We start from the raw sequence: 26,666 nt of genomic DNA on the forward strand, positions 1-26,666 counted from the left end.
AGAATAAGGCATGAGGATCTCACCGCTTCCGAGAGCACTGCCAAAGTTTGGACACTCAGACGGGAAAGAGGAACTTTCTAGAGGGCGAAGTGTTAAAATCAGTGGACAATGTCACCAAGCAGAAGTCAGGAGTAGAACAGGGGGGTTGTTTGTTGGAGCAGAGTTGGTCCAGTTCGCTTTCTGCTGGTGGACAGACTTGTCTTAGGGGAGGGTGGACAGACCCATGTGCGAAGAAGTTCCCAGGTTATCTTGTAGGTAATTCCAAGGGATGCCAGTAAAGGGTGTGTGTGTGTGTGTGTGTGTGTGTGTGTGTGTGTGTATTTATCTTGCAGAGTCAATTAGATAATTCCCCCTTACATTTTCCATTGTTAGAAGCCTGCAATTTCCTGTATCACTCCTGCTATGCACTGAGGACATGTCTAAGGGTAGGTATAACCAGGGCCCTGAGTCCTTCCATATTTTGCAAAACCCTGACCCACCACTCTCTAGCTATACACCTCTTTCCTAGAGGGCTCCCACTGAACAAAATCAACTGGAATTGGAGGAGGTGCTTTAGCCTTTTGTCAGGTAATTTGGGGCCTTTTAGGTTTCTCCAGTGGTGTGGTGTACAGCGTGGGTGTTAGCAAACTCCATACAATGACAGGCCATGAGGGAGTCCACCAACTAAGCCAGTCATTACTGGGTTTTCTTCTGGAAAGGAGGCCTGGGCTTTGCCTTTTGATGCAAAAGGCTGAAGGGCCAGAGGAGACTCGAGTGCTTGGGCGTGCAGGCTTCAGCTTGTCCGTGAGTGGAAGACTACAGAAATTTACATGGACTCTAAGAATGAGGACAGCATTGCCGTTCTGTTCCATTCTGTTTGGATCATTTGTAAAGAACTGTAAGTGGAGATAAGTGGCCTAGTGTGGCACATGTTGAGGGGGGTATGCCCCCATTGTCCCACTGCCCTAGACAAAACTCTTCCCCACTACTGGCCAAGCTTCCCCACTTCCCCTCCCCCAAAGCTGAATGTTCTGCTTGGAAACCTAGTCCCTTCAGTGATTCCCTATTTCAAATAAAAGGATTTAAGTTGACGTATGACCACGTGAGCACATAATACAGCGCATTATTGTGGCATTTGGAGCGGAGACCCGGGCGGGCTTCGCCTATGATTACGTTTTCTAGATTCTCTACAGAGCGAGAGCTTTTTTCCCCCACCCCCCACGCACCCACCTCCTCCTTCTCCTTTCCCTTCTCCGGAGAGCACTCTCCTAGCGGGTTGCAGTTTTCAGCGCTCATGGAGCGGTTCTGGGCGAGCTAGCGGATGGGACTCGAGGCCACACCAGGAGGATGGAATTTATTTTAAGGTATTTCCGCTGATTGTTCATATCTAGAGTGAGTTATGGCTGTGAGAGACAAAGGTCAGGCGAGGAGACCCTGGTTCACCAACAGGACCCTCAGCCCCTCTCTTCCTTTGTTTCTCTCGTAGAACCGAAACCGCTTGAAAGATCCCCAGTAGCGCCTCAGACTGAGTTTAATTCCCTGGAAAGTGTTGGGGGTATAAAGGAAAGGGCACTTGGCGGCTACTAGGTAAGCCCGATGGCTTCCAGCGCTTAGGCGGCTTTGTCCACTGCAGCGGGCTGGAGTCCCAGGAGCTGAGCCCCAGGCGGAGGGAGGGTCCCGAAGCGCCGGATCACGCCAAGGTGGCCTGCGCCGCGCTCGCTGGGCAAGACTGCCTGGAGGGGGTGGGGGCTGGGTGGATGGGTAGGGGAATCGCTCAGGGTCCGTCGGGTTTGTGGGGCAGCCGGGGGTTGAAGAGGTAAGGCTGATTTGAGCAGCCGGAGCAGTTGGAAGAGGGAAATCAATGAGTGTGCAGATGCGCTGCCATTTTATTGATGATGCTTCGGGCCACTTTGTTCAGTGCTGGGTTGTAGGACGCGCTTTCCCACACGCGGGACCAAAGGTGCCAGACCCCAGAGGATGCACCATTGTTTCCGCAGCACCCTCTCTACCCGGGTAGGCTTGAAGAAGGACAGCTCAGATCTAGGAGACACTTAGCTTAGGGTGGGGGGTAAGCCTGAGGAACGCCCAGAAGCTCTATTAGGCTCAATTTTGGAGAAGAGGGAGCTTGACCTGGGTTTGGGCTTCATATTGTGCATGACCTGGACACCCCATTGTAACACACCCAGCTGGCTTGCAGAGTTTTAAGGACTGGCTATTGCAACCTGGGCTAGGGAGAATTCCAGAGGCAGAGTCCACAGAAAGCAGAGGCAGACATGTCTCGGGCTTCAGACCCCAGGAACAGTGCTATAGCCAGGACAGAGGCAGATGAGAGTTAAACTGTGCTTCCAAATTACTGGGAAAGCCTGTGGTAATTGCACTTTGGAGACCCAGTGCTCCTGGGAAGGATGAAAACTCCCTGAAAAGGTGAAGGAAACTTCACTTTCCTCTGCACTTGGAGAGCTTGGAGTAGAGGAAAGGGGTGTCTACAAGGAGTCAGGAATCAAATCTGCCCATGACTTAAAAAAAAAAAAATCTTATTTCTTTCTGTACTTGGGGGAAAAAAAATCAAATCAAGCTTCCCCTACTTGAGTGGGATTTACATCTCCAGAACGGAAGGGCCGCTTCTACCCTCCCCTGCTGCCGGCCTCCGCGCTAACCGTGTTTAACTGAGGCCGTTTCAAGTGCTCTAAAACACCCCTTGGAAATAAAATGTAAGCTTTAATTGCTGTTCAATTACTTGTCAGCATTTCGTATGATTTATGACCCAGTTCTGGCGCATTTTTGACCCAGTTAAAGACTCATAAATAATATAGTTTCGCTAGAAAGAATGAGAGAGGGAATAGAGGTTTGTTAAAAGCATCTTTTTATTGTCACTTCAGTGCCAGCAAGCGGAATAAATATGTAGGGATGGACTCCCACACTGGTTCTGCATAAAAGTGTGCACAGTGAGAAGAAACCAATGGGCTAGCTTACAGAGCACCCGTTGGTTTTTCCTTCATGGAAAGAGCTAAAGGCACTCCGTTATAGCTGAACTGTAGTGATAAAAAACAGGCTAGTCCCGTTACCCTTAAAATGCCAGCCGCACCCTCACAGGCAAGTGTATTTCCTCATTAATTTTCCTCCCCATCCCCGGATTCCGATGCCTCTTTTTGCCTCACCTTTCTCCCGGGGCTGCACAGACAGCCTTGAATCGGTCCCAGGCCCTCCCAGACACGTTCTCAAGGAGGCCCCTGTAAAGGGTAAGCGGCACAAACACACCTTCGCTATTCCAGATATTTTTGTAGTGCTGAGAAAATGTTTTCTTCTAGTCCCCATGGGTAAGACATCAAGGAGCATAGGGACTGGAGCGGGTGGTTTGAAGGAGCCAAGGGGTCCTCTCCACAAAGAAAACCTCAGCAGTTTTGGCTGAGCAGGGTGAATGGCTGTGGGATCTGCCTAGAAAGGCACCGCAGAGGCAGCGGTGGGTCATTTCTGACAGTGCATATTGACAGGCGGTATTTTTCTCTTAAAAAACAATAACAAATAAAAAAACCTTCAGCAATCATAAATTGTTATTTTTAATCACCTCGCCTGCCATGCCCCCAAAAGTCAGTCCTGTGGATTTCAGCAGAGAGGCCCAAACCTGGGAGGTCTCCGTACCAGGGCGGCAGACCCTAGACTTGAGGTCAGAGACCCATTTCTGCCTGCGGCAGCGAGCCACCCAAAAGCCACCTAGTCTGGGACTGGTGGGGACCCTGTCCCGACCTCCCGCCCCAGCTTTCCCTAGGGTTCCGTGGCTCTCCAGTCCAGTCCCAGCATTTTGCCCGGGCTGCCCCAGCCCTCACCTCGGCGCCCTCGGCCCTCTGGCCCAGGAGTTCCCCTCCCCTGGCAGGTTCTCACGGAAAGCTGGCCTTCCCTGCAGCTGGTTTAGCTGAGAAGGCGGTGAGAGTCGTGTCAGCAGTTTGGAGGAGAAAGTTCGGGTTGATTATTGACCCACGCCTTCTTTCTTCAAATGCCACATCCGACCCGGCCGGTTTGAAGAGAAAATGCAGCGGAGCGGATTTTTTGCGGCGGCTCTCACCTCCTACACTGCCCGGCTCCCCCTTTCAAGTTACGCCGCAATATGCCATGAGGAGCAAGTGTTTGCTGTTTTGTGCTCTGTTTACAGCTTTGGGGCGCCGAGTCATAAATCTTGCCCAGCCATAAATGACAAAAACCATTGGTATGCATGAGGCCACCCTGGCCAGGAGTGCTTTTTGATTTCTCCCTTTTCCCTTGGCTTTGTTTTTGCTCTAAGGTGACACTTTGGCTCCCTGACAGTTTAAACATACTACTTATATTTTTAACACCTTCCTTTGAGAAGGACTGGCCGTTGACACCTTGGAATTGCACGAATGCTCCATTTCTCTTTTTTGCCACACACATACCCTTGCAGAGTTCACTTCGGACAGAATATTGAGTTGAGGGAGGCATTAGAAGGCAGGAAGCCCATCTTTCTTAGAGTTGTGGCCATATTGCCTGGCATACTCTGGCCCTTCCTCTGCTTAGGGTCCCTGTATACCACTAATTGAGGGGGAAACATCATAGACACCGTTGACGTTGGGGTGAGAGTTTTATGTCTTTCCCTGCGAGTGAGCTGCCTGTCTGTACTGCGAAATGGGCACTGAAAAACTGGAGACCCAGTTTTCTAGGCATTCTAGTGTGTACCTGAGCCCAGAGCATCCCCTTTCACTGCCTGGACTTATGCGCATCTCCCCCAGGCTTCTTCCCTCCTGGCTGCCAGAATTTTAAGGGTTTCTGCCTAAAAATATAACCAAAGACAGCCCAGTTGGCTCTTGGGGAGGTCTCTTGAGAAAGGAAGCCCTACCTCTGCCCTCCAAAGAGTGCCTTTGAGGTTCTCAGATTGGGGGTGACAGATGTGGTAAAGTGCCCAAAGTCTGGGGAACTCGCCTCCTGGTTCTCTTTCCCCTTGCACCTCAACTGGAAGTGTCCAGGGCAGGCGTTATGTGGTTTCTCAAATGGATTCCTAAGAAATAGAGCCCGGCTAGAGAGCCCTTTGTGAGAGCCCTTTGTCCTAATTAGCATAATTTTCCTGGACTTTAGTGACGCCTAGAAGCGAGAAGGAGGGCGTTGGGGGTTGGGGGGGAGGCTGCTCTCCTCCCGCCGCCACCGCCGCCGCCGAGTTCCCCATCTTGCTCCTGTCCCTCCCCTCGCCTTAGCCCCATCCCCCACGCCGCCCCGCGCTTCCCCAGCCGCCTCGGCCTCCCCTCCCGCCCGCCCCCAGCACCCCCCCCCACCAGACGCTGTTCCGCGTGTAATATTCATAAGAAACATACCCAAGTCGGTGCCACTAGCCCAGGCAGAGCCCTGCGCCGCGCTAGCGCTTATCTCCGGGCCGCGGCTGCTGCCCTCGGGAAGGGCAGGGGGCGGGGGTGTGGGGGAGGGGTGGGTGGGTGGGGTGGGTGGGAGGGGGGGTCCAAGCCGCCCCAGTCCGCCCTGGGCGAGCCTTGTCGGAGCAGCGAAGCCGCCACGCTCTGCGCCTCGGCGTCCGGGCCTTGGGGTCTCCCTCCCGCCTGCCGTCTCGGCTGATGCTGAGGGTCGGTGCCCATCCCGCGCCTAGGGGACCCGGCCGGGCTGCCGAGCCGGGCCGGGGGCCGGAGCCCGAGCCCGAGCCCGAGCCTGCGCTCGCGGCGCTCCTCAGAAGTTAAGGTAAGCAGGGCCACAACCCGCCGCTCTCAGCGCTGAATGGCGGAGTTTACGTCTCGGTGATTTATGGCTGCAGACTTAAATCTCGGTTCAAGAAGAGTTCACAAGCCGGAGCTTCCTTCCCGGCAGTGACTGATACCCTTACACTTCGAGTTCAGGCCGCTTTCCCATCCCCGCCCCCACCTCTTCCCTCTCCCCTAGCCCAGCCCCAACTTTTCTGGGTTGGGGAGGGAGGGAGGGTGTGCAAGGGGACGGGGGGGCTCCTACCCGATATTCCCGCTTAAACTCCGGGTGAGGGCCGGCTGAGGAAGGGGCAGGAGCCGAAAGAGGGAGCGGTCTCTGAAGGAAGGAGGTTGAATTTGGGCAGATCTTCCAGAAAGACAATGGGGTTTGCTTTCTGCACTCAATTTAGCCTTCTCAACTCTCAGTTCTTGCACCTGGGGGTTATTGTCCAGAAACAGATCTTTTCGGAGGAATCTCCTCCTATCCCAGCCCTTGCTTGGGGTGGGGTGGGGGGGCGGGTGCAAAGCAAGTTTCCAGACTGGCAGATATCTAACTTCTTTACTAGGTTGCAAACTTTGGGGACTGGGGTGAGGGCAGGAGGGGGGAAATGTGTGGGCCCCATGGTAGTTGTCTGCTGACCTCAAACAATAGGGAGGACTTTGGTGGGATCTCTGAGGTGAATTCATATTATAGGGACTGTTGTATGCTCTTTGGTTTTTCATGGTATTTTTGTTATTTACAAGACAATGCACAACTTGACGAAAAGACTTAAGTAAGCAGCAGGCCAATATAGCTTGTGATAATGGATTAGCAAGTCACTTGAAATGTTACACGTTCAAAATCACCTTCATTTTGTTTTATCTAATATCTTGCTGCTCAAGTGTCTGGAGTAATTTTCTTAACCTGACATTTTATTTTACACAAGCCTAGTATCTTAAGAATTTATAATGGCAGACATTAACACTGCCAAATATAATAAGAACTATTTTCAGTGAAAGAACAGGAAACTGAGACATTTGATTGCTATTCAGTTTTAAATTTTATTTTATTCTTTATTTTCGATCATGGTATCTGTAGCTTCCTATCTATTCCAAAATAGAAACAATACTCCAGGGCTCAAGATCACGCACAGTAAGTTCGGATAAGGGAAGCTGTAATTTTTAATTGAGGTTCTGGAAAATTAATTGTGCTTGTTTTCCAGCTGTTGGTCAGATTGTTGGTTTAATAATAAAATCCAAAGAAGCCCATTATTAAAAACAGAATTGTAATCATCTGTTGGTGGATGGTGTTTTCTAGTTAACAAAGTGTCTGCAATTTCTAGAGAACTTGAATGACTCCAGGACTGAAATATACGTAGTTAGGGTGTGAACTAAGCCATTTTCTTCATGAATTTGTCATTGTGTTTTCTTAAATAGTCGGAGAGACTATCATCCTGTGTGTGTGTATGTTTGTGTATATGAACTCACATGGAACTTCTCTCAGCTGAGAACCAGAGACTGACCATGCAAAGGCTGAAAACAAAAATAAAACATAGATTTCACTTCTGCAAACTGCTTTCTAAATAATAAATTTTTAAAAAGGGTTGAAGAGGCTTTCTGTCGCTTTTAAGATTTTCAGGGTTGACCTTTGCTTGGTGTTTCTGAAGCAGGTAAATCGACTAAGTAACAAATATCAACAACAACAGCACACAAAGATCAGGGAACTCTGGCAGGATTTTATGGCTTGTGCTTCCATCCCTCGTCCGGAGCCAAATGACCCCCATACATCAAATTACATAGCAGTTTCTAAGACAGAACCTATTATCGTTAAGTTGGAGGGAGAGTTCAAGCCGTGGTCATGGAGATGAACGCTGGTTTTTCAGGTTCCTGGTGGGTTGGTTTTTTTCACTAATCCATCATGTTTTAACAGGTAGAATTTGATAGTTGCCCTGAATAACAGCACCTCAGAAAGCCCAAGGCAGGAGGGTCTGGGGACCTTCTGTAACAGGGGGAAGAAGTGGGAGTGACTTGCTGGGCCGTGACTGAGAAAATAAGGAGAGGAAAGTAGTAAAGAACTGTCCAGGATTTGAGTTTGACTCGCTGAAGCCAGTGTTGTTATTGGTCCCTTCTCATACAGGATGTTCTTTCTTAAGTTTTTTCTCTCCCCTCTTGGCCACAAGGGGCTCATTTGGAAGAGGTAGGTCGTATCCCCGCACAGGAGTAGATTAACTGCCTAACAAGCTCAGCTTCTGAAATCCATCGGGGGCAGAGTAGGGCAATTGCCTCAGAGTTTTTTGCGCATACCTCTGTTGGGTGCTGGAAGATCCAAGAAGGGGCTGGATGGGAAGTCCCCCCGCGTCAGGGCTCTTTTTGACAAATATTAGTCCTAAAGCGACTGGAGAACAAATTGGCAACCTACTCTCCCCTTTGCCCCCTTGCCCCTTCCCCAAGATCCTTAAAGGCAAGGAGCCGCGGGTCTTACTGGACGAGGCCAAGGAGCGGAGACGAAGGGACACCCCAAGTTTCCCCTTCCCTGGAAAGGATGGATCTCAGCCCTGCTCCTTTCTAGCTCATCAGCCTTTCTTCTTTTGGACTCCAGCTCTGGAGACCGGGCTTCGAGCCCTCGCTTACTCTCCTCCTCTCTCCCCGGAAAACCCCCCAACTCCAGACGCAAGTTAAGCAAATATTTGTAGCTGCCAGTAAATTCCAGCGGCTTTTTATAGCGCGGCTCTCTGTGCCCGGGGCCAAGTCGTGCTGCTAAATATTGCTGACCACTTTTTCTTTTATGGCTTTCATGTCACTTAGCTATTGAGAGTAAGATGGATTTGCGCGGAGCCCTCACCGCGCTGCGATTCTCGCCCCCCCCAGGTCTGCGCGGGGCGGCCATTGGCGGCGGAGCGTCACGTGACCGCGGGGGCGTGCCAATGTGCGCCCTCACGGGTGTCAAGCCCCTGTCAGAGTGTGCGATCAAGATTGTGAAACAACGCGATGCAAAAAGCGACCTACTACGACAGCTCCGCGATCTACGGTGGCTACCCCTACCAGGCAGCCAACGGGTTCGCTTATAATGCCAGTCAGCAGTCGTACCCGGCGTCCGCGGCACTGGGCGCTGATGGCGAGTACCACCGACCCGCCTGTTCCCTCCAGTCGCCCACCAGCGGCGGGGGCCACCCCAAGGCGCACGAGCTGAGCGAGGCATGTCTACGCACCCTGAGCGGCCCGCCCAGCCAGCCCCCAGGCCTGGGAGAGCCACCTCTGGCCCCCCCGCCGCCCCAGGCCGCGCCCCCAGCTCCACAACAGCCTCAACCCCCGCCGCAGCCTCCAGCACCGGCTCCTGCCGCGCCCCCGCCCCCCTCTTCAGTTTCCCCACCTCAGAATGCCAGCAGCAACCCCACCCCCGCCAGCGCAGCCAAGAGCCCCCTACTCAACTCACCCACCGTGGCCAAACAAATCTTCCCCTGGATGAAAGAGTCTCGGCAAAACACAAAGCAGAAAACAAGCGGCTCCAGCTCAGGTAAACGGTGCCTTCTGGAGGAGGGTCCTCTGGCCTGGCTCCCGCTACCCACCCCCTCCGCCCCCCAGCCATCTCCAGCCACAGCCAGTATAGTCTGGGAGCGCTGGAACACATTCAAGAGTGAACTGCTCCTTCTCCTTCAACTAGGGGGGTGACAGGACTCTGTCTGACCAGGAAACCCCAGAGAAAGACCCGATGGGAGTCTCTCTTGACTTCTCCAAGAGCAAGTGGGACCTAGGGAGCTTGGAATCCCTTCTTATTCCACTCTTGGAGTTAGGACCTTTAGGCACAACAAACGTGAGCTCCACTCTCTCTCTTTAACACAAGTCATCTTGTTTCTTTCTTTCCTTTTCTTTCTTTCTTCTTCTTCTTTTTTTTTTTTTTTTAGATTTTGTTTATTTATTTGACAGAGAGAGACATCACAAGTAGGCAGAGGCAGGCAGAGGGAGAGGGGGAAGCAGGCTCCCTGCTGAGCAGAGAGCCGGATGTGGGGGCTCAGTCCCCGGACCTTGAGACCATGACCTGAGCTGAAGGCAGAGGCTTAACCCAATGAGCCACCCAGGTACTCCACAAGTCCTCATTTCTAATGAAACAGTGACATCCACTCCACACTGAAATATGGCAGGATAAAAGCACGCCTAGTCACCATCCAAGTGAGAATTCAAGCTTTGGTTATAAACAGAGCCTATTTTTAATTTTTGCTCCAGTAGATGGAGTGGCTGCCTTACCTCTGGGAAGGCCCTACTCAGACTTAGTACAATGAAGGCAGCCAGAGATCTCCTGGGGGAGGGGATTTGGACTTGTCATGCTAATAGGAACCACAAGGGCCTCCAGGAACTAAACTGTAGGATGGGTCCTGGGTCTTGGGCTTCCCAGCATCTTGGTTACCTTTTCCTTTGAGTCTCCAGTTGCCAGTACTCTGCTCTAGGCCTCAGCATCTGGGACACCCCCCGCCCCCAGGCCCAGAGTCTGAGATTTGGGAGTGGGGGGGAGGATAGGAGGGCACAAGATTAGTGGGTGAAAATGGGGAGGCTGCTTGATGACACCAAGAGCCATAATTAATAAGACCCAGAGTCAGGGGCCTGGGTCACCCCACCAGAAATTGGTACTTTCAATGGGATCTCTTCCTTTGCACACAGAAGGCCTTTCAGATTAGGGTTTCCACTCCACCCATCTCCAGTGGGTAGACTAAATAAGTGGCCATTTGAGGCAACTGTCCAATCCTTCAGTCAGACAGTGAATTAGGGAAAGGTTTATTCAGTGTATTAGGTGCCCCACATTCCAGTTTTTGTGAAGGGAATGAACATGGGAGACCTGCCCACAGGAAGCCTGTAGTCTGATAGGCCTGAAGGATCAGTAAGTGAATCAGAAAGTGAATAGCTCCAGGAATGCAAACTGGGGGTTCTGCTTTTCTTTCCTTACCTCTCCTCCCTTAGGGAAGCTTGTGACTTGCAACTTGAACCAAGGAGGGGCTAGCTACCCATCTACAGGCACTGTTTCCCCACCAGGACAGAGGAGGGGACCTAGTTCCTCATCCCCTTTTCTGGGCCCTGACAGAGGGATCTTGGAGCCTGGAGCAACTGAGGGGCCTGCAGGGTCGTCAGGGGCTAGGCGGGGCTTGAGGCAGCCCCTGATGGCTCTCTTCCTTTCTCCTTTGCTGTCTCCTCTGTCCTCGCAGGGGAGAGCTGCGCTGGCGACAAGAGCCCGCCTGGGCAGGCGTCGTCCAAGCGGGCGCGTACCGCCTACACGAGCGCGCAGCTGGTGGAGCTGGAGAAGGAGTTCCACTTCAACCGCTACCTGTGCCGGCCGCGCCGGGTGGAGATGGCCAACCTGCTGAACCTCACTGAGCGCCAGATCAAGATCTGGTTCCAGAATCGCCGCATGAAGTACAAGAAGGATCAGAAGGGCAAGGGCATGCTGACGTCATCAGGGGGCCAGTCCCCAAGTCGCAGCCCCGTGCCCCCTGGCGCGGGCGGCTATCTGAACTCTATGCATTCGCTGGTCAACAGCGTCCAGTATGAGCCCCAGTCGCCCCCGCCTTTCTCCAAGCCTCCCCAGGGCGCCTACGGGCTGCCCCCCGCCTCCTACCCCGCACCCCTGCCAAGCTGCGCGCCCCCACCGCCCCCACAGAAGCGCTACACCGCGGCGGGGGGGTCGGGTGGTACACCCGACTATGACCCACACGCGCATGGCCTGCAGGGCAATGGCAGCTATGGGACCCCACACTTACAGGGAAGCCCCGTCTTCGTGGGGGGCAGCTATGTGGAGCCCATGAGCAACTCTGGGCCTGCCCTCTTTGGCCTAACTCACCTCCCCCACGCCGCCTCGGCAGCCATAGACTACGGGGGTGCTGGGCCGCTGGGCAGCGGCCACCATCACGGGCCCGGGCCAGGGGAGCCGCACCCCACCTACACGGACCTTACCGCCCACCATCCTTCTCAGGGAAGAATTCAGGAAGCCCCCAAGCTCACCCACCTGTGATGGTGGGCTCGGGGCTGCGCGCCAGGAGAGTCCCTCTGCCCCCACCTTTCTTCTACGTTTACTTTTTTTTTGGTTTGGTTTTAAGGTTCTTTCTGCCCTCCCTTTTTTGTCCTCCGCCCGGTCTACCCCTCACCCCTACGCCGTTTTGTTTTCTTTGGTAACGCGTTTTTATAGTTTATGTGACGTAGCAATCTTGGTTGCTGGAATGGCTGTCAGTATCAGTAGCGATGTTTATCTCCTCCCACCCCTCGCTCGGCCGCGGGGCCCTGCACCCTTTACCTTCTCTATTCTTTGATCAGAAACAGGGTATATGAACAAATTTTCTAGCCGAGTTCTTCAATGTGAATTTGTTCGTACATTATGGCTCCCGAGGGGAAGCAGTTACTTTTTTTTTTTAAATTTTTAGGTTGTTTTTTTTTTTTTTTAATTGCACTTCTTGTAAAGAGCGAGAAAAAAATCAAAGGCGCTTTGAAACAGGGGCTCCCTGTGCAAGGATGACTAAGTGTACGTCTTTCGGTGTGTGTATGCTGGTGAACAGTCAGATTTATTTATATTTTTTTTGCAAGCATTGAATAATCTAAGTTTTAAATATTATTTATCCCCATCCGTTCGTATTTATATTAAAGAAATTCTGTACCCTGATTGTTCAGAAGGTTTCTTGGGCCTTTTGTTCAATAGTGTATTGGCGTACATAGAAAAAATTTTTTTATTTGAAAGGGAACTATAATTCCTTTATAAAAACGGTAATGATGCAATAATACCAGAGAGGATCCAGCTTTTGAAAACAGTGATTTAGGATTGTAACATCCGGCGAAACTGAAAAAAAAAAAAAAAAAAAGAATCTGTAAACGTGAAAAATGCTAGATTTGTTTTGAGAGTTCTACATTCCTTGCTGCTCACATTGAGAAACTAAACAAAAAAATAAATAAATAAAGTTTTTATTCTGAATAATATCCGTGTCAGAAGGGGTTCTTTGGCCGAAGATGGGGGTCTGCGTGGAATTAAGACAGAGGCGAAGTGGCTGAGCAGGCCCCGGCAAGCTTTCCAGCTCCCGGAGTGCGGCCTGGCCAGGCGGCTCGCCTGGGAGCACGGCGAATTCTTGGGAAGGCTGCAGGAGCTCCCGAAGGCGGGCAGTTCTGGAAAGGCCGAGCGCCAGCCCTCTGGGCTGCCTGATTCCCAGCTGCCGCCGAAGGGCCTGCGCGGCCGCAGGGCTGCGGGCTGCTGACTGCGGGACAAACAAAAGGCAGCCGGCCCGAAGCGCGGCGGGGACGCACAGGTGCCTGAGAGGCCCCGCTGGGGAGTAAGGCAGGGGTGTCTTCTCCAAGATCTTCCTCCAGGTCAAAGCGGACCAGCCAGTGCTTTAACCCTGGGAATCATAAGCCATGCGGAGGATGCAGAGCATTTTCTGGAGCAACCGGATTCTCTGTGGATGCTCTTTGGTTCCTTATCGCTCCAGGAGGAGAGAATGACTCTTAAGATCGCCACTGGGAGCTAGGAGGCTCGAAGGAGGCAGAGCTTCACCCAGGTCTCCAGCAGAAGAAAGGCTGAACTCCTAGGAGCCTCCCCAAGCCCTTCCCTGGACTGCTGGCGTCCCAGCTTCTTCTTCATCCCAGAATTTAGGATTTGGCATCCCCTGGATTTATCTCCTCTCCTTCATCCCTCCTCACTCTCCTTTTATAGCCCCGGGGGAGGAGGAGAAAGAAAGGAGATTGGTATCTTTCTAATAAAAATGCAATTTTATAAGTACTTCTTTCATTTGATGGTGCAGGAGGTAAACATTACATTTCTACTCCTGGACTGAAGATAGGGCTGCCAAGCTGACTGGCTGGCAGACCAAAAGCAGGCACAGGAAAGGGAAATATTTTTATTCTCATATTAAAGAATTGCTTGGAGAAGGAACCAAATTCAGAAAGTGAAAACCTCAGGACTGTATCCCCATCAACATCCCCTTTCTAAATTGGAAGTGAGAAACCACCTGCATCTCGGATCAGAAGCATCTGATGTGAGAAATAAATCCTCCTTCTCCCTGGATTGTATCTTTCAGAGACGGAGATGAAAAATGTCGCCATTTTGTTTGCAATCCAAAATATCCATCATCATGGCCTCTATCTTTCCCCTGAGAAGCTCCCTCAGATGATCTTTAGAAATAGGCCCTGGAGCCATTTTGGGGTATCTCCTGGGTCCACAGGAGCTGCTTTTAGGGAACCTTCTCACATTTTAAGAAAAAGAAAAATGCTCGGAAGATGCAAAGCCAGGGAGCTGTAGAGATCTGGGTGTTTCTCTCACAGCCAGAGATGCTTCTCCCACATCTGTCTGGGGCTCTTGAGACACATATATGTTTTTCTGGATTTTTAAAGAGTTTGGGTTACGGAAGGAATAGATTTGCTCCCCACTCCACCCCAACCTCCCTGCCAAAATATGGCACACCTCAGAAATGCAGAGGCTGGAAATCCAGTCTTTGTGAGGACTGGAGCTTCCGCTGTTTTGGTTGTTCAGATCTGAACTGAACAGGCTAAGCAGCCACAGAAGTCTTTCTATGAGTAATAATTTTACAGACGTATATAAAATTACCTGGCAAAATAAGGAACAGTGGAGACAGAGTGCGAGGGAGAGAGCTAGAAAGAGGGAGAGAATGAGCTAGCCAGCACTATCCATTCACAGAGGAAAACCTTTTGGAGATACCACTGTTTGAACCCATTTCTAAAATCTACCGTTTAGCTGAGAGGCGACTGGTTTGGAGGAATCTTCCTTCCCTCAGGGCACGGATTTTTAGATGAGATTCCAGTATGATTTCCCATATCTTAGCAGTCAAAACATTCATTTTAGATTTCAAAGAAAAAAATATTGATCTCACCTTCAGCTTCTAAGATATTAAAAATAAGTCCTTATTGAAATATTCCTGAGTTAAAGTAATAGATTTGGGGACGATTTCAGTGTTGAATGGTCAAAGAAAAGGGTTTGCTTCCAGATGGTATTTGAATTAAGGCGGCTGAGGCGAGCAGAAAGCTCTCACCCACGCAGCCCCTGACAAAGCCTCAGCGATATGGGGGCAGCGCTGTTCCCTCTCCTTAACTCCCCCTCCCCTTAACACCTCAATATTATTTCTGTAAGAACAAATGCCAAAGCCACTATCCCAGAATGTGCAAAAGCACCTTTCCTAAAAGCCGCCTTATAACTCTTCCTGCTGCCAAAAAGATCTTTAAAAAGACTAGTTTTCCTTGTTTACTTGCGTTTCCTGCTCTCCTCTTTGCTCGGCCACATTTGATCTTGGAAAGAGCTCGAAGCTGAAATGTGTTCTTAAGGGCCAGAAGCTGTCAAGGCTTTTGGTGAGCAAGATTGATCGCACCCAGACTTCCTTCAGAGCTTTGTTTGGAATAAAAGCAAGAAAACTGAAAAACCTCACATTTTCCAAAATAGCATCTCTATCTGTAAGGCGATGCTCTGGGCTAGTCAATGACGGAGGCCACTTTATATCTAATTTCCACCCAAGTCCCTTTTGATGCTGGCCTCAGAAATGGAGTCCTAGCCTTGTGCCGTGGTCGGCCTTTCTTGTTTTCTGCGTAGATTTCTTTCCCCCACCAACCTCTCTCTCCCTTGGCCATCAGAATGATTTATTTTCCTGCCACGGATGCCTGCCGGCCTGGGGGAGTCTGATCACTTGGTCCATTTCAAAGGAAGCAAAAGCGAATCATCATCCTCAGGGTCTGAGGGAAAAGAGATACCTTCAGATTTCTCTCTCAGCCTCTTCCCCTCTTTCTGGCTCGGTGGATTTTTAAAAAAGTTATTGTTTGGTACCTAAAGGTGTTGTCTTTTGAAACCTCCAGCACAGTCCAAGATGCCCTCAGTCTCAAGTCTCCGAATTGGGAAAAAAGAGAGCGTGAACAGAGAATAGAGAACCTTTATAATTCCTCCAGAGGTTGCCTTCTCTCACCTGCGGTGCTGTTTCCCACAGCAGAACCTGAGTGCAAACATCCCAGGTGGCCAAGGAGCAGAAAGGTGCAGGAGACAATTTGGGCTGCCAGGGAGCACGTTTTGCATCTGAACCCACAAGCCCACAATCAGAGCGACAAGGACCAGGAGAAGAAGGAGAGGAAAAGAAAAGAAAAAAAGAGAGAGAGAGAAAGGAACAAGCGCCTTCTCCCTCCCTGCTGCTAACTTCCAACAGACTTCCTGGAAATCAGAAATACTCACCGCACTCGAGCCCTACGGGTATGAAACCCAGAATGCCAGGAGCCGCAGGAGCCTGCTCCAGGTGGCACTGCTTTGGGTGGCAGCCGCCCTGGCTACAGGGATTTGGACACATGGACCTGGGGTTGTTGTCTTGCTTGGCACATGCATCTGTCTTTCTCGAGCCACTCTTGAAAAGTTGATGGCACAGGAAGGTTGGGAAGCTTCGAGAGCCGCCTCCCGTCTTCCGCTTCCCTCTGGAGCCAGATGCATAGCCGCCGTGGAAAAGCCGGCTAACAATGGGCCAGGGTCCGGGTCCGGGGGCGCGGACTCCGAGCTGGGCTTTGGGAGGGGGGCGAGGGCCTGCGGGAGGGGTTTGGGGAAGGAGAGATGGATACAAGTGAGAGGGAATGGGAGAGGGGAAAAGAGGGGAAAAGAAGAAAAGAGGGAAAGACGGAGAGGAAGGAAAAGAGAGATCACTTCCGAGATCCAGGAACTAGTTTTAGAAAAGGCGGAGGAGGAAAAGGAAATAAAAGAGGAGACCCCAAAATGAACCCTCTCTTTTCTGTCTCTCCTCTCTCTCTTCCCTCTCCTTCTCTCCCTCCCTTCCTCCCTCCCTCCTTCCCTCTCTCTTTCTTCTCCGGGTCTCATCTCCCCTCTCCCTCTGCTCCTTCCTCCTGCCTTAGCAGAACTTATGTGGCTGGGATGCGGGGCTCTCGGGTGTCAAAACTTTGAAGATTAATGGATTACTTTGTTAATGACTGCAGGCGTCAGACTGAGGTGCTTAAATGATTTGTGAGGTGCGAGGCGTCTTCCCGACAGTCCCAAACAATGCGCGGAGTGTGCGGGGGAGGCAGAGGGCAGCCGCCGGCGGGCCCGGCAGCAGGGCTCACACTCGCACACACTCACACTCCACACACTCCCAGGCGCACACACCAGATCTGTGCTAATCAGGAGGCAGGCAGGCACCCTCGCCCCCACGTACTCCCGGGCATCCCCACCCACACCCACACCCACATATATGTATTTTTGCCCTGAAAAAAGTGTAAATAAAGCCTCGCTGGCCCCCAATGAGGCGTTCCTTCCCGACTTTTTTGGATCAATCAAACAGACAGTGGCTTCTTTTGATTAAAGCCCAAATTGTCATTGGGCAGAAGCAATCATGTGACAGCCAATTCGGTCCAATTTCAACCTTGTCTCCATGAATTCAATAGTTTAATAGTAGCGCGGTCCCCATACGGCTGTAATCAGTGAATTAGAAAAAAAACACCCCAGCAGCGATCTTCTATGATAGATTTTTTTTTCCTCTGCTCTCGTCTTTTTCCTGGGCCTTGCCCCCCCAAAGCCCCTCCAGAAGAGGGAACTTTTTCTCCGAGGGGGCTCCAAGGAGAAGGCCATGAATTACGAATTTGAGCGAGAGATTGGTTTTATCAATAGCCAGCCGTCGCTCGCTGAGTGCCTGACATCTTTTCCCCCTGTCGCTGATACATTTCAAAGTTCATCAATCAAGACCTCGACGCTTTCACACTCGACACTGATTCCTCCTCCTTTTGAGCAGACCATTCCCAGCCTGAACCCGGGCAGTCACCCTCGCCACGGCGCTGGCGGCCGCCCCAAGCCGAGCCCCGCGGGCAGCCGCGGCAGCCCAGTGCCCGCCGGCGCCCTGCAGCCGCCCGAGTACCCCTGGATGAAGGAGAAGAAGGCGGCCAAGAAAACCGCGCTGCCGCCCGCCTCTGCCGCCGCCGCCGCCACCGGCCCTGCCTGCCTCAGCCACAAAGGTCAGTCCAGAGACTTGGCCCCAGGTCCCGGGACCCTTTTCCCCTTCTGGGCTGCCCGCGGAGCGGTTATGGGGGAGGGGAGCGTGGGCTGGGAGAGAAGGGGGAGAGAGAGGGAGAGATGCTTGGCTGCCTTCCCTTCCCCTGTGGGCTCAGGAGTGGGTTTGATGGAGAGAAAAGGGATCCTGCGCTGCACAATGAGACATATATATATTTTTAAGAAGGGGGGGGGGGAGAAACTTTCCCTAACTTGTGTAATGTGGGATGATTTATTTGAGTTGGAACTGACCTCCTCTTGTCTAGTTGTCCTAGAGTTTGGCTTTTTGACAGTAATGAAGAGTGATAGATCGCTCTTGCTCAGCTAAGCAGCTGATGCATTAATTATAAATTGTGGTGTGGCTAATATAAAGTTTGCTCCCGGATGGAGAGGTTGGGGGGAGCCACAGGCAGGAATCTGATGGAGGTCGAGGAGATGGGGTCTCCCCCGGCTGGGCTCCCAGGAAAGGCAGCACAATAGCTCTACTGCATCCAGGGGCGGCCATTTTGTTGCAGTTGATCTTTTCTGCTATATTTATTCTCCAGTGGAATAACCCCGCTCGGACCCCTCCACCTCCAACTGTGCGTGTGTCTCTTGTTGGTTTCCCTTTCCGCAGAATCCCTGGAAATAGCCGATGGCAGCGGCGGGGGCTCGCGGCGCCTGAGAACTGCTTACACCAACACGCAGCTTTTAGAGCTGGAAAAAGAATTTCATTTCAACAAGTACCTTTGCAGACCCCGAAGGGTGGAAATTGCAGCGCTGCTGGATTTGACTGAGAGACAAGTGAAAGTGTGGTTTCAGAACCGGAGGATGAAGCACAAGAGGCAGACCCAGTGCAAGGAGAACCAAAACAGCGAAGGGAAATTTAAAAGCCTGGAAGACTCTGAGAAAGTGGAGGAGGACGAGGAGGAGAAGTCGCTCTTTGAGCAAGCCCTCAGCGTCTCTGGGGCCCTTCTGGAGAGGGAAGGTTACACTTTTCAGCAAAATGCCCTCTCTCAGCAGCAGGCTCCCAATGGACACAATGGCGACTCCCAAAGTTTCCCAGTTTCGCCTTTAACCAGCAATGAGAAAAATCTGAAACATTTTCAGCACCAGTCACCCACTGTTTCTAACTGCTTGTCAACAATGGGCCAGAACTGTGGCTCTGGCCTAAACAATGACAGTCCCGAGGCCCTCGAGGTCCCCTCTTTGCAGGACTTTAACGTTTTTTCCACAGATTCCTGCCTGCAGCTTTCAGATGCTGTCTCGCCCAGTTTGCCAGGTTCCCTGGACAGTCCCGTAGATATTTCAGCTGACAGCTTTGACTTTTTTACAGACACACTCACCACAATCGACTTGCAGCATCTGAATTACTAAAAACATTAAAGCAAAACAAAGCATCACAAAACAAAAACCCCTTTGACCAGGTGGTTTGGCCTTCTTTTATTCTGAGAGAGTTGATTTTTATTTTCTTTTCTTCTTGACCTACCCTGTCTGTCCTCTAAATGTGGAAGATTTTCTGTTTAGTGAGTCTCCTGGTCCAGTTTCAGAGCCATCTTTTACAGATTATTTTGGAGTTTTAGTTGTTCTAAATCGAATCCAATGACCCTCTATGTGATTTCCTGAAAGCAATATATGAGGCCTGCAAGAAAGTGATCATACAATTGTATCTTCACTTTCTTTTTATTTTTGTATTACCTTAGGATGCATTGTCATGAGTATTTTTGGTAGAATAAATTCTCCTTTGCTATAAGTAGCTTTCTTATTTTTTTCTCCCCCCTCCCTTTCTCAAGGCTCATAACGGTTTCTTTTTCCTCCTTTAGTCTAACTTGGTAAATAAAATACTGGTCACAATTCATCTTCTTTTTTCAATTTTAATATATTTATTAAGGGGGCATGTTCAAAGTCTTCAATAGACACCAACAAAAAGAAAGCCAGAAAATGGTTAGGACTTTCAAGAAGTGGTTTTTTTTTTTTTTTTTTTTCCCCTTTCTTTCTTTCTTTTTAAAGGGAATGGATTTGGTTTTTCAGTGTAGAGGTTCAAGCCATAGATTTAAATTGGTAATAGAAGCAGGATTGGGCAGCCTCAGAGTTGGGCCAAGCCCAAGCCTTTGAAAGTGGAGAAATAAAGTGCCTACAAAAAACCCCCAACTCCAGGAAGGAGAAACGGAGTTTCTTTAACAAGCTACCAGTCTTCAGGTCAATAACTAAGTTATCAACAATTCATTTATTTATACACATTTGTTTCAAACATCTACATTTCAACCCCTCCCCCACAATCCCGGAAACATTTTCAGTGTGGTTGATTAGTCTCCCAGCTGTTGATGGGTCCAGGCAAACAGACCTAAAACGTAGAGAAAAACAAAAACAAAACAAAACAATGGTTACTAGCAGGAAAATGCACTTCAGAAAGGGTTCTCTCCAATCCTCTGGTTCAGTCATTCTAGGATTCTTTTTTCAGCGATAGAAAAATCAGTATTTCATTCTTAAATCTGTTTACATGACAAATAATGGATCATTAAAGCTGTGAAGTCAGGTTACCAAGTTGAGATTTAAAATGGAGAGTTTCTGCGCCCCAGGTTATAAATTAACCCAGTTTCTAGAGACAGAGAAAGAGAAAAAGCACTTTAAATGAAATATCAATAAAATGTGATCTAGGGCACGTTACTGGGTTGTTCTGTTTTTTTCCCCCTTCTTACATCTCCCCATGCTGTTTTTTCCCCTCCCTGAGCTCTGCTGTGATGGCTACTAACTTACCGTGAGAAAACGAAGCCTGTAAGCAACATGTGCGGGGGCAGGGGGGCGGGTTGATTTAGGAACCCGGCTCTTAATAGCTAAGGCTTGGAAGTTACCGGGAAATCGCGGTCTTTCTCCATGGGTTTGCACCCTACCTTTCTCCAGCCCCTTGCCCCCTAAATCCTGGCAGCGGCAGAGGCTTGTGAGGACCCGGGCGGGTCTCCAGCCCCAGGCGCGGAGTTGAGCAGCGCGGCCCGGCCCAGCCAGGGCTGCGCCGCTGCTGTTTGCGATTCGTCCTACGCTCATAAATCAAACGCTTTCTATGAATGAGAATGTCATCAAAGAGATCAATTGCAGGAACACATGCACAAATAAAAATCCTCTTACGTATTTGCCGGGGATCCCCGTCCGAAAGCATTAAGTTAGAAGGCGTTTAGTCATAATTCATTTTTATTGCTCTTTTAAAACAACAGCTTGGCTGAGCTGCGGATGCCATGAACAGCTCCGGGCCTCGGCGGCGTTTTGTCTGCTCCTTGCTCCTTCCCTTTCTAGTGGAAGAGCCCTGAAAGAGGCACTTTGAGGCCAGCAAGCCGCTTGCAGGCCATCATTAAATAGTAACCAAGCTCTCCTTTCGCCCACTCTCCCGGGGCATTTAAAGAGACTTTAGCACGAGTCGTGAGGCCCTGGCCTACACGCTCAGAAAACCAGGGTCTTGTACAAGGCGGTATGAACCCCGGGGTTTCGTGGGGGTGGGGAAAGCACGGAGCTACGGAAGCCTCACGGGCTCGAGGCCAGACTAGACTGCCTTTGTAAGCAACACCGGGAGAGCAGCGCTCTGGGCGGCCAGCCGGGGCGGAGAAGGCTCGGCTTCAAGAGTCCGGCCTGCCGGGAGCCGGGAGCAGTGCGCGGAGGTGGGTCGGTCGCGGGCCCGAGTCCTTGCGGGCTTATGTGCAAGTGTATGCATGTGGTCCCAAGAAACACACTCCCACCCGTGCTGGCGCGGGAATGAGGCACGGAGGGGGGAAGAGAAGTGGAAGGAGTGGAGCGCGGAGGCCGAGAACTACCAGAGGAAGGAGAGCGGTTGCGGCCCCGGGAGGCTTTGTGGCTCAAGCCCTGCGGCGAAGGGGGTTGCTTGAACCCGGGCTGAAGAAGCCAACAAAGGGACAAGAATGAGGCCAAGGGAAAGAACGTCCTTTGGTTCGAAAAGCTGATCGTCCACAGTGCCTGCACCGACCCTCTCACGTCCTACCTCCTCCTCGACAGGAGCCCCTTCTCTCCCCATCGTTGGAAGCCTGGGAGCTCCCAAGGAAGCCGCCTCCAGGAAGGCCCCCTTTCCCTTTCCCTTCCTGAAGATGAACATCCCCGGGTGCTGACATTGGGGCAGGAATTCCTTTCCTCTCCGTGCTCTCTCTTAACCATGGTTGGGGATGGGTCAAAGGTCACAGAAAAATACCCTCTCAAAAGAAAATGTTTGGGGGGAAATGTTTCTTTGCTACTGAGGGAATCCGCAGTCAAATGTCTGCAAGAGATCCCCTCATGGGTGGGGGCAGGTTGGGGGGAGGGAGACTTCTATATGTGGAAAACAGAATGCAGAAATGTTGACTAACACATTTGAAATGTGCAAGCCTCAAGCAAAACTTCCTTCTTCTAACTGGGGAGGAAAAGCTAGAGGGGAGTGGGAACCCCATCCTCCCATAAATTTTATCTGTCCGATTCCGATGTGGTAAACATGGTCAGGGAAAAATCTATACTGCATCGCCTGCAAAGCTTCTTGGATGATCTCTGAATTTCTTTTACCTAAGAATGCATCAATTCTCGGCCTCAGTTCGGCATTTTCTCTCTACAGCCAAGGGTTGACACGAAACCCAATAGTAAACAGCAATTAACGACCCCGTCAGCATCAGGGTAGGATGAAGGTGATGGAGAACAGGACCCCTGGCCTGGGATGACGCTGATTTTCACGCGTCTCTCTAGGGAAAGACTTGAAGGTTCGCATAAGGAACTACACAGTCAGTTACAAAGGGGAGGAGGTGTTGTTGGGGAAGAAGAAAATATCCCGTTGGGGAAGAAGAAAATATCCCGTCCACCATCAGCCATCTGTCCACCGCCCCTCCCACCTGCCAGCCCCTACCCACTTCAGACGTGGAGTAGAATGGGTGGGGGGGAGGCGGCGGCTAGTGGATAAAGGAAACCCTACCACTCCTAACATTCCCCCTCCAGAAAACGAGCACCATTGCGGGGCGGGGGGGTCCAGCGTATTTTGTTGGGCTGTGGTCTCACCCTTTGAGGCCCTAGCCGGAGCGCGCAGGCTCCTGAGTCCCAGGGAGCCGGCAGATGGCCTGCAGCGCGCTGCCCGGCCCCCACGCTGGCCACGTCCGCTAGCGTCATCTTTCTCCCCCGCCTCCTACCCTTCAAATCCCAGCCGCCGAGCGGCTCGGGATCCCGTAGGGCTCCCGGAGCAAAGCTGAGTGGGGAGGAGAAAGGGGCGGAGAGCGAGGAGAGAGGGAGGGCGAAGAGCATGGCCACCCCCGGCCTTTTCCGGCAAGCTTAACTACTACCAATCACCCGCTCCCGAGCGTCGAATTACAGAACCTCCTCATTGCCTTGCTAATAATCGGCTGGGGTGGAGGGAGTAGGCTTAGGAGACCCTCCTTGGAGAAGGGAAGTTTTTTTAGTTTTTTTTTTTTTCCTTGCTCTTGTCCCTCGCACGCCCACCCGGGGTTCTCCAGGCCAATCCTCTGCGCACTTCCCTCTCTCTGCGGAGCTTGGAGAGCTGGTGGCCTGGCCTCGTCCTACGCCACTGTCCTCTGCGCGCCTTGCTGCCCCGGTACCACAGCAGGGACTGTGTAGTGAAAGCGCCCGGGGAGCTACCCTTCCTGCTCCGCGCACTGCGGGCTTGGCCCCTGAGCTAATGGCAGGCCAGCGAGCTCTGGCCCACTGATTCCCGACCCAAGAGAGACGGAGCCCTCTTCCCTTCTCACCTCTTGCCAGTTCATCTCTCAGTGCTCGGTGGGGAGGGGGCGGATGCCTCCCAGCCCCCACCTCCCGGAGCGGGGGGAGAGCGGAGTCGGCGCGCGCAGAGGGTGGCTTCTGCTCCCCTTCGGCCCAGAGCTCCGAAATCTGCCCTTGCAGCCGCCGCAGATGCTGCCGCCGCTTGGGCTGCCTGGGGGGGCGACTGCGGGTCACCTAGACTGAGGAGCGCCAGGGATTTAAATGCCACTGAAACGGTGATCCATCACCGCGGGAGCCAGCAAACTTTCGCAGGAGGCTCCGCCATTGGCTGACATAGTCACGTGTCCCTCGCCCTGCGCCCTCCGCCCTCGCGCCCCCCCTCTTGCGCACTGTACATTCATATCATTTTTCTTCTCCGGCCCCATGGAGGAAGTGAGAAAGTTGGCACGGTCACCCAGGGCTTCGCAGGACCCCGTCCCTCATTGACAGATGGACAATGCAAGAATGAGCTCCTTCCTGGAATACCCTATCCTCAGCGGTGGCGACTCAGGGACCTGCTCAGCGCGAGCCTACCCTTCCGACCATGGAATTACAACTTTCCAGTCGTGCGCGGTCAGTGCTAACAGCTGTGGCGGCGACGACCGCTTCCTAGTGGGCAGGGGGGTGCAGATCAGCCCGCCCCACCACCACCACCACCACCATCACCACCCCCAACCGGCCACCTACCAGACTCCCGGGAACCTGGGGGTGTCCTACTCCCATTCGAGTTGTGGTCCAAGCTACAGCGCGCAGAACTTCGGCGCGCCTTACAGCCCTTACGCGTTAAATCAGGAAGCAGAAGTAAGTGGTGGGTACCCCTCGTGCGCTCCCGCAGTTTACTCTGGAAATCTCTCATCTCCCATGGTCCAGCATCACCACCACCACCAGGGTTATGCCGGGGGCGCGGTGGGCTCGCCTCAGTACATTCACCACTCATATGGACAAGAGCACCAGAGCCTGGCCCTGGCCACGTATAATAACTCCTTGTCCCCTCTCCACGCCAGCCACCAAGAAGCCTGTCGCTCCCCTACATCAGAGACGTCTTCTCCAGCGCAGACCTTTGACTGGATGAAAGTCAAAAGAAACCCTCCCAAAACAGGTCAGTCTTGCCATTCCTTGAATGTTCCTTGATGGTTGTGGAAGGAAACTGTTTGCTTAGTTGCCAAGGAAAATTCATACTTAAAAAAAAAAAAAACCAACAACAAACAAAACTTCTTGCTTCCCACGGGTGTTGTTCTGTGTGGAGAGATTGTCCAGGTGTGTGGGGCAGAGGAGCATCTGGGATTGTGTTTTTCAAAGGGCTGAGTTTTTAGAGGTTCTAGAGTAGGAAGTGGGTAGGGGTGTGTGGGTGGTGGTGGTGTGTGCGGTTCCGTTAATATCTCCAGCCTCCATTAATCACGGGTCTGACCATGCTAATGGTTGACTTTGGATTAACACTTTACACCTCATCAGTCACCCAGCCCAGTTTCTGTGGCGAAATTCTTCTCTCCCCCCTTTACCTGAATGTTGCTCTGGAGCGTGTAGGGGATCTTATATGCATTGTAAAAATGTTTACCCTTCTCTCTCATCGCTCCCCACCATGCCCGCAGGGAAAGTTGGAGAGTACGGCTACGTGGGTCAACCCAATGCAGTGCGCACCAACTTCACCACCAAGCAGCTCACTGAGCTGGAAAAGGAGTTCCACTTCAATAAGTACCTGACGCGGGCCCGGAGGGTGGAGATTGCCGCATCCCTGCAGCTCAATGAGACCCAGGTGAAGATCTGGTTCCAGAACCGCCGGATGAAGCAGAAGAAACGAGAGAAGGAGGGCCTCTTGCCCATCTCTCCTGCCACCCCGCCAGGAAGTGAGGAGAAGGCTGAGGAATCTTCAGAGAAGTCCAGCTCTTCGCCCTGCATTCCTTCCCCGGGATCTTCTACCTCAGACACTCTGACTACCTCCCACTGAGGCCCACCCAGCCCAGACTCCACAGCCCAGGCTACTCTGAGGGCTGGGGATTTCTTACCCAAAGCACATTCTTAGCTTATCTTCCTTTCCATTTACAGTCTCTCTCTTCCTTTCTGATTCTATCTGGGAAGCTCCTGGCCAGGATAATGTGTTTCCAGTGAATTCTAGATTAGAGGCTTGATTGGCTGTGTGTGCTAACTCCTTGATGCAGAGTAGGTGCCATAATTAATTTTTTTGACAGCCCCAACACCCCTCCCTACTTTTAGGAGATTTCCACAGAATCCGTTCCTTTCAGATGTCCTTTGGAGGATAGTCTCCTTTGCCAGCAGAAACATGTCAGAAGAAGGCCTTTTACCTGCCTGTATATTTACAGTTCTCCCCTACTTTGCCCTTAAAGTAGGAGAGAAAGGAGAGTCCAGGAGCTCATAAAGAAGAGCTGCACTATGAGCGTGTTTACACAATTAATTCATCCCTTTATTTAATTCAACTTCATGTGTGTGTTTGCTGGTTGTAAATACTTTGTCCTGAGAGATTTATCTTTATACAGATTTTCTAGAAATGTTTAGATTAAGTGACTAAAACAGGATGGGTAACTCAAAGCTGGTACAATTTTATATGTGATTATAGGTTAAAGAATAAAATCGCTCACTTAAACTCAGTCAGATGCCTCAGAGGGTAGCCTGCATTTGTTCTTTCAGTGAGTTAAGAAGGCCTACAGAACACAAGGTTCAAAAACCTTGCTTCCTGTGCTAAGTCTCTCCTCATCCCCTCCCGTTGATTGTTTCTCTGCCCACATTCTATTTAAAATTTGTGCTGGATTATTCAGAACCTAGAGGTATTATTCAAAGCAGCTTCTCCCTTCCACAGTTATCTTAGCTGGATATGATGTATTTTCAGCTCAACTGTTAATGTGATGGATGGCACAATGAATGTATATTTTGTGTGATTCGTGAATAGTCTTTTGCATGTCGCACAATGTTTTGATGTCCCTAAAGTCCTACACTGAGTTATATCAGTTATTCTTTGTGAGCCTATGATATTCCCCCTTTCCTGTACAATCATGAACAGCTCTGAGATCCTGGAGTAATATGATCCAGAGCAGAGTTTACGGGTCTTAAGATGTCTGTAATAAATATATTCAAGTTTCACATATGCTTAAGCATCACTGTATTTGGCTTGGCTACAATTTGTTGGTTCCAACAACGTTGGCTCATTTCACATGTGTGTGTGTGTGGGGGGGGGAAGGCTGGTGTGTACTTTCAGAGGTGAGCCTTTTCTTGAAAAAAAGTAAATGCTTTCCATTGTGAAGCTGAAATTTCCCCTATACGTGTCACAGCACCTAGCTAATGCCTATTTAATAGGTTGATTTTCTTCAAAATAACAGTAGTTCCTTTAT

General features: G+C 51.2%; 3 protein-coding genes across 9 annotated transcripts in view; all 3 read left to right on the plus strand.

Annotated features, from left to right (window-relative positions):
* HOXA3 (homeobox A3) overlaps positions 1-12,591 on the plus strand; it is a 33,055-nt gene extending 20,464 nt beyond the window's left edge. For 2 of the 7 annotated variants that reach the window (XM_046020178.1, XM_046020176.1), the window contains 2 exons: positions 8,514-9,159; positions 10,838-12,591. In XM_046020178.1, the coding sequence (XP_045876134.1) occupies positions 8,634-9,159; positions 10,838-11,640 (1,329 nt within the window). In that variant the 5' untranslated portion in view covers positions 8,514-8,633 and the 3' untranslated portion in view covers positions 11,641-12,591. Of the gene's footprint in view, positions 1-372; positions 426-450; positions 1,344-1,465; positions 1,567-5,299; positions 5,668-8,513; positions 9,160-10,837 lie in introns of those variants that run through there. The other 5 variants (XM_046020179.1, XM_046020183.1, XM_046020181.1 and 2 more) reach the window with 5 other exon arrangements.
* A 4,352-nt stretch (positions 12,592-16,943) lies between these two features.
* HOXA2 (homeobox A2) lies at positions 16,944-19,413 on the plus strand. Its single transcript, XM_046020184.1, has 2 exons — positions 16,944-17,585; positions 18,236-19,413. The coding sequence occupies exons 1-2, from the start codon at positions 17,204-17,206 to the stop codon at positions 18,973-18,975; spliced, it is 1,122 nt and encodes a 373-aa protein (XP_045876140.1). The 5' UTR covers positions 16,944-17,203; the 3' UTR covers positions 18,976-19,413.
* A 1,312-nt stretch (positions 19,414-20,725) lies between these two features.
* HOXA1 (homeobox A1) lies at positions 20,726-26,372 on the plus strand. The gene is made up of 3 exons (XM_046020185.1): positions 20,726-21,245; positions 23,716-24,424; positions 24,915-26,372. Exons 2-3 carry the CDS (start codon positions 23,776-23,778, stop codon positions 25,268-25,270), a joined length of 1,005 nt encoding a protein of 334 aa, XP_045876141.1. The 5' UTR covers positions 20,726-21,245; positions 23,716-23,775; the 3' UTR covers positions 25,271-26,372.
* The last annotated feature ends 294 nt before the right edge of the window (positions 26,373-26,666 follow it).

The sequence above is a fragment of the Meles meles genome, chromosome 10 (genome assembly GCF_922984935.1).
Source record: "Meles meles chromosome 10, mMelMel3.1 paternal haplotype, whole genome shotgun sequence".
In the NCBI taxonomy this organism is placed as follows: Eukaryota; Metazoa; Chordata; class Mammalia; order Carnivora; family Mustelidae; genus Meles; species Meles meles.

Coding starts and splice junctions, on each gene's coding strand:
- HOXA1 (XM_046020185.1), top strand. CDS start 23,776: ATGGACAATGCAAGAATGAGCTCCTTCCTGGAATACCCTATCCTCAGC. Junction 24,425..24,914: donor AAGAAACCCTCCCAAAACAG/GTCAGTCTTGCC, acceptor CCATGCCCGCAG/GGAAAGTTGGAGAGTACGGC.
- HOXA2 (XM_046020184.1), top strand. CDS start 17,204: ATGAATTACGAATTTGAGCGAGAGATTGGTTTTATCAATAGCCAGCCG. Junction 17,586..18,235: donor TGCCTGCCTCAGCCACAAAG/GTCAGTCCAGAG, acceptor CCCTTTCCGCAG/AATCCCTGGAAATAGCCGAT.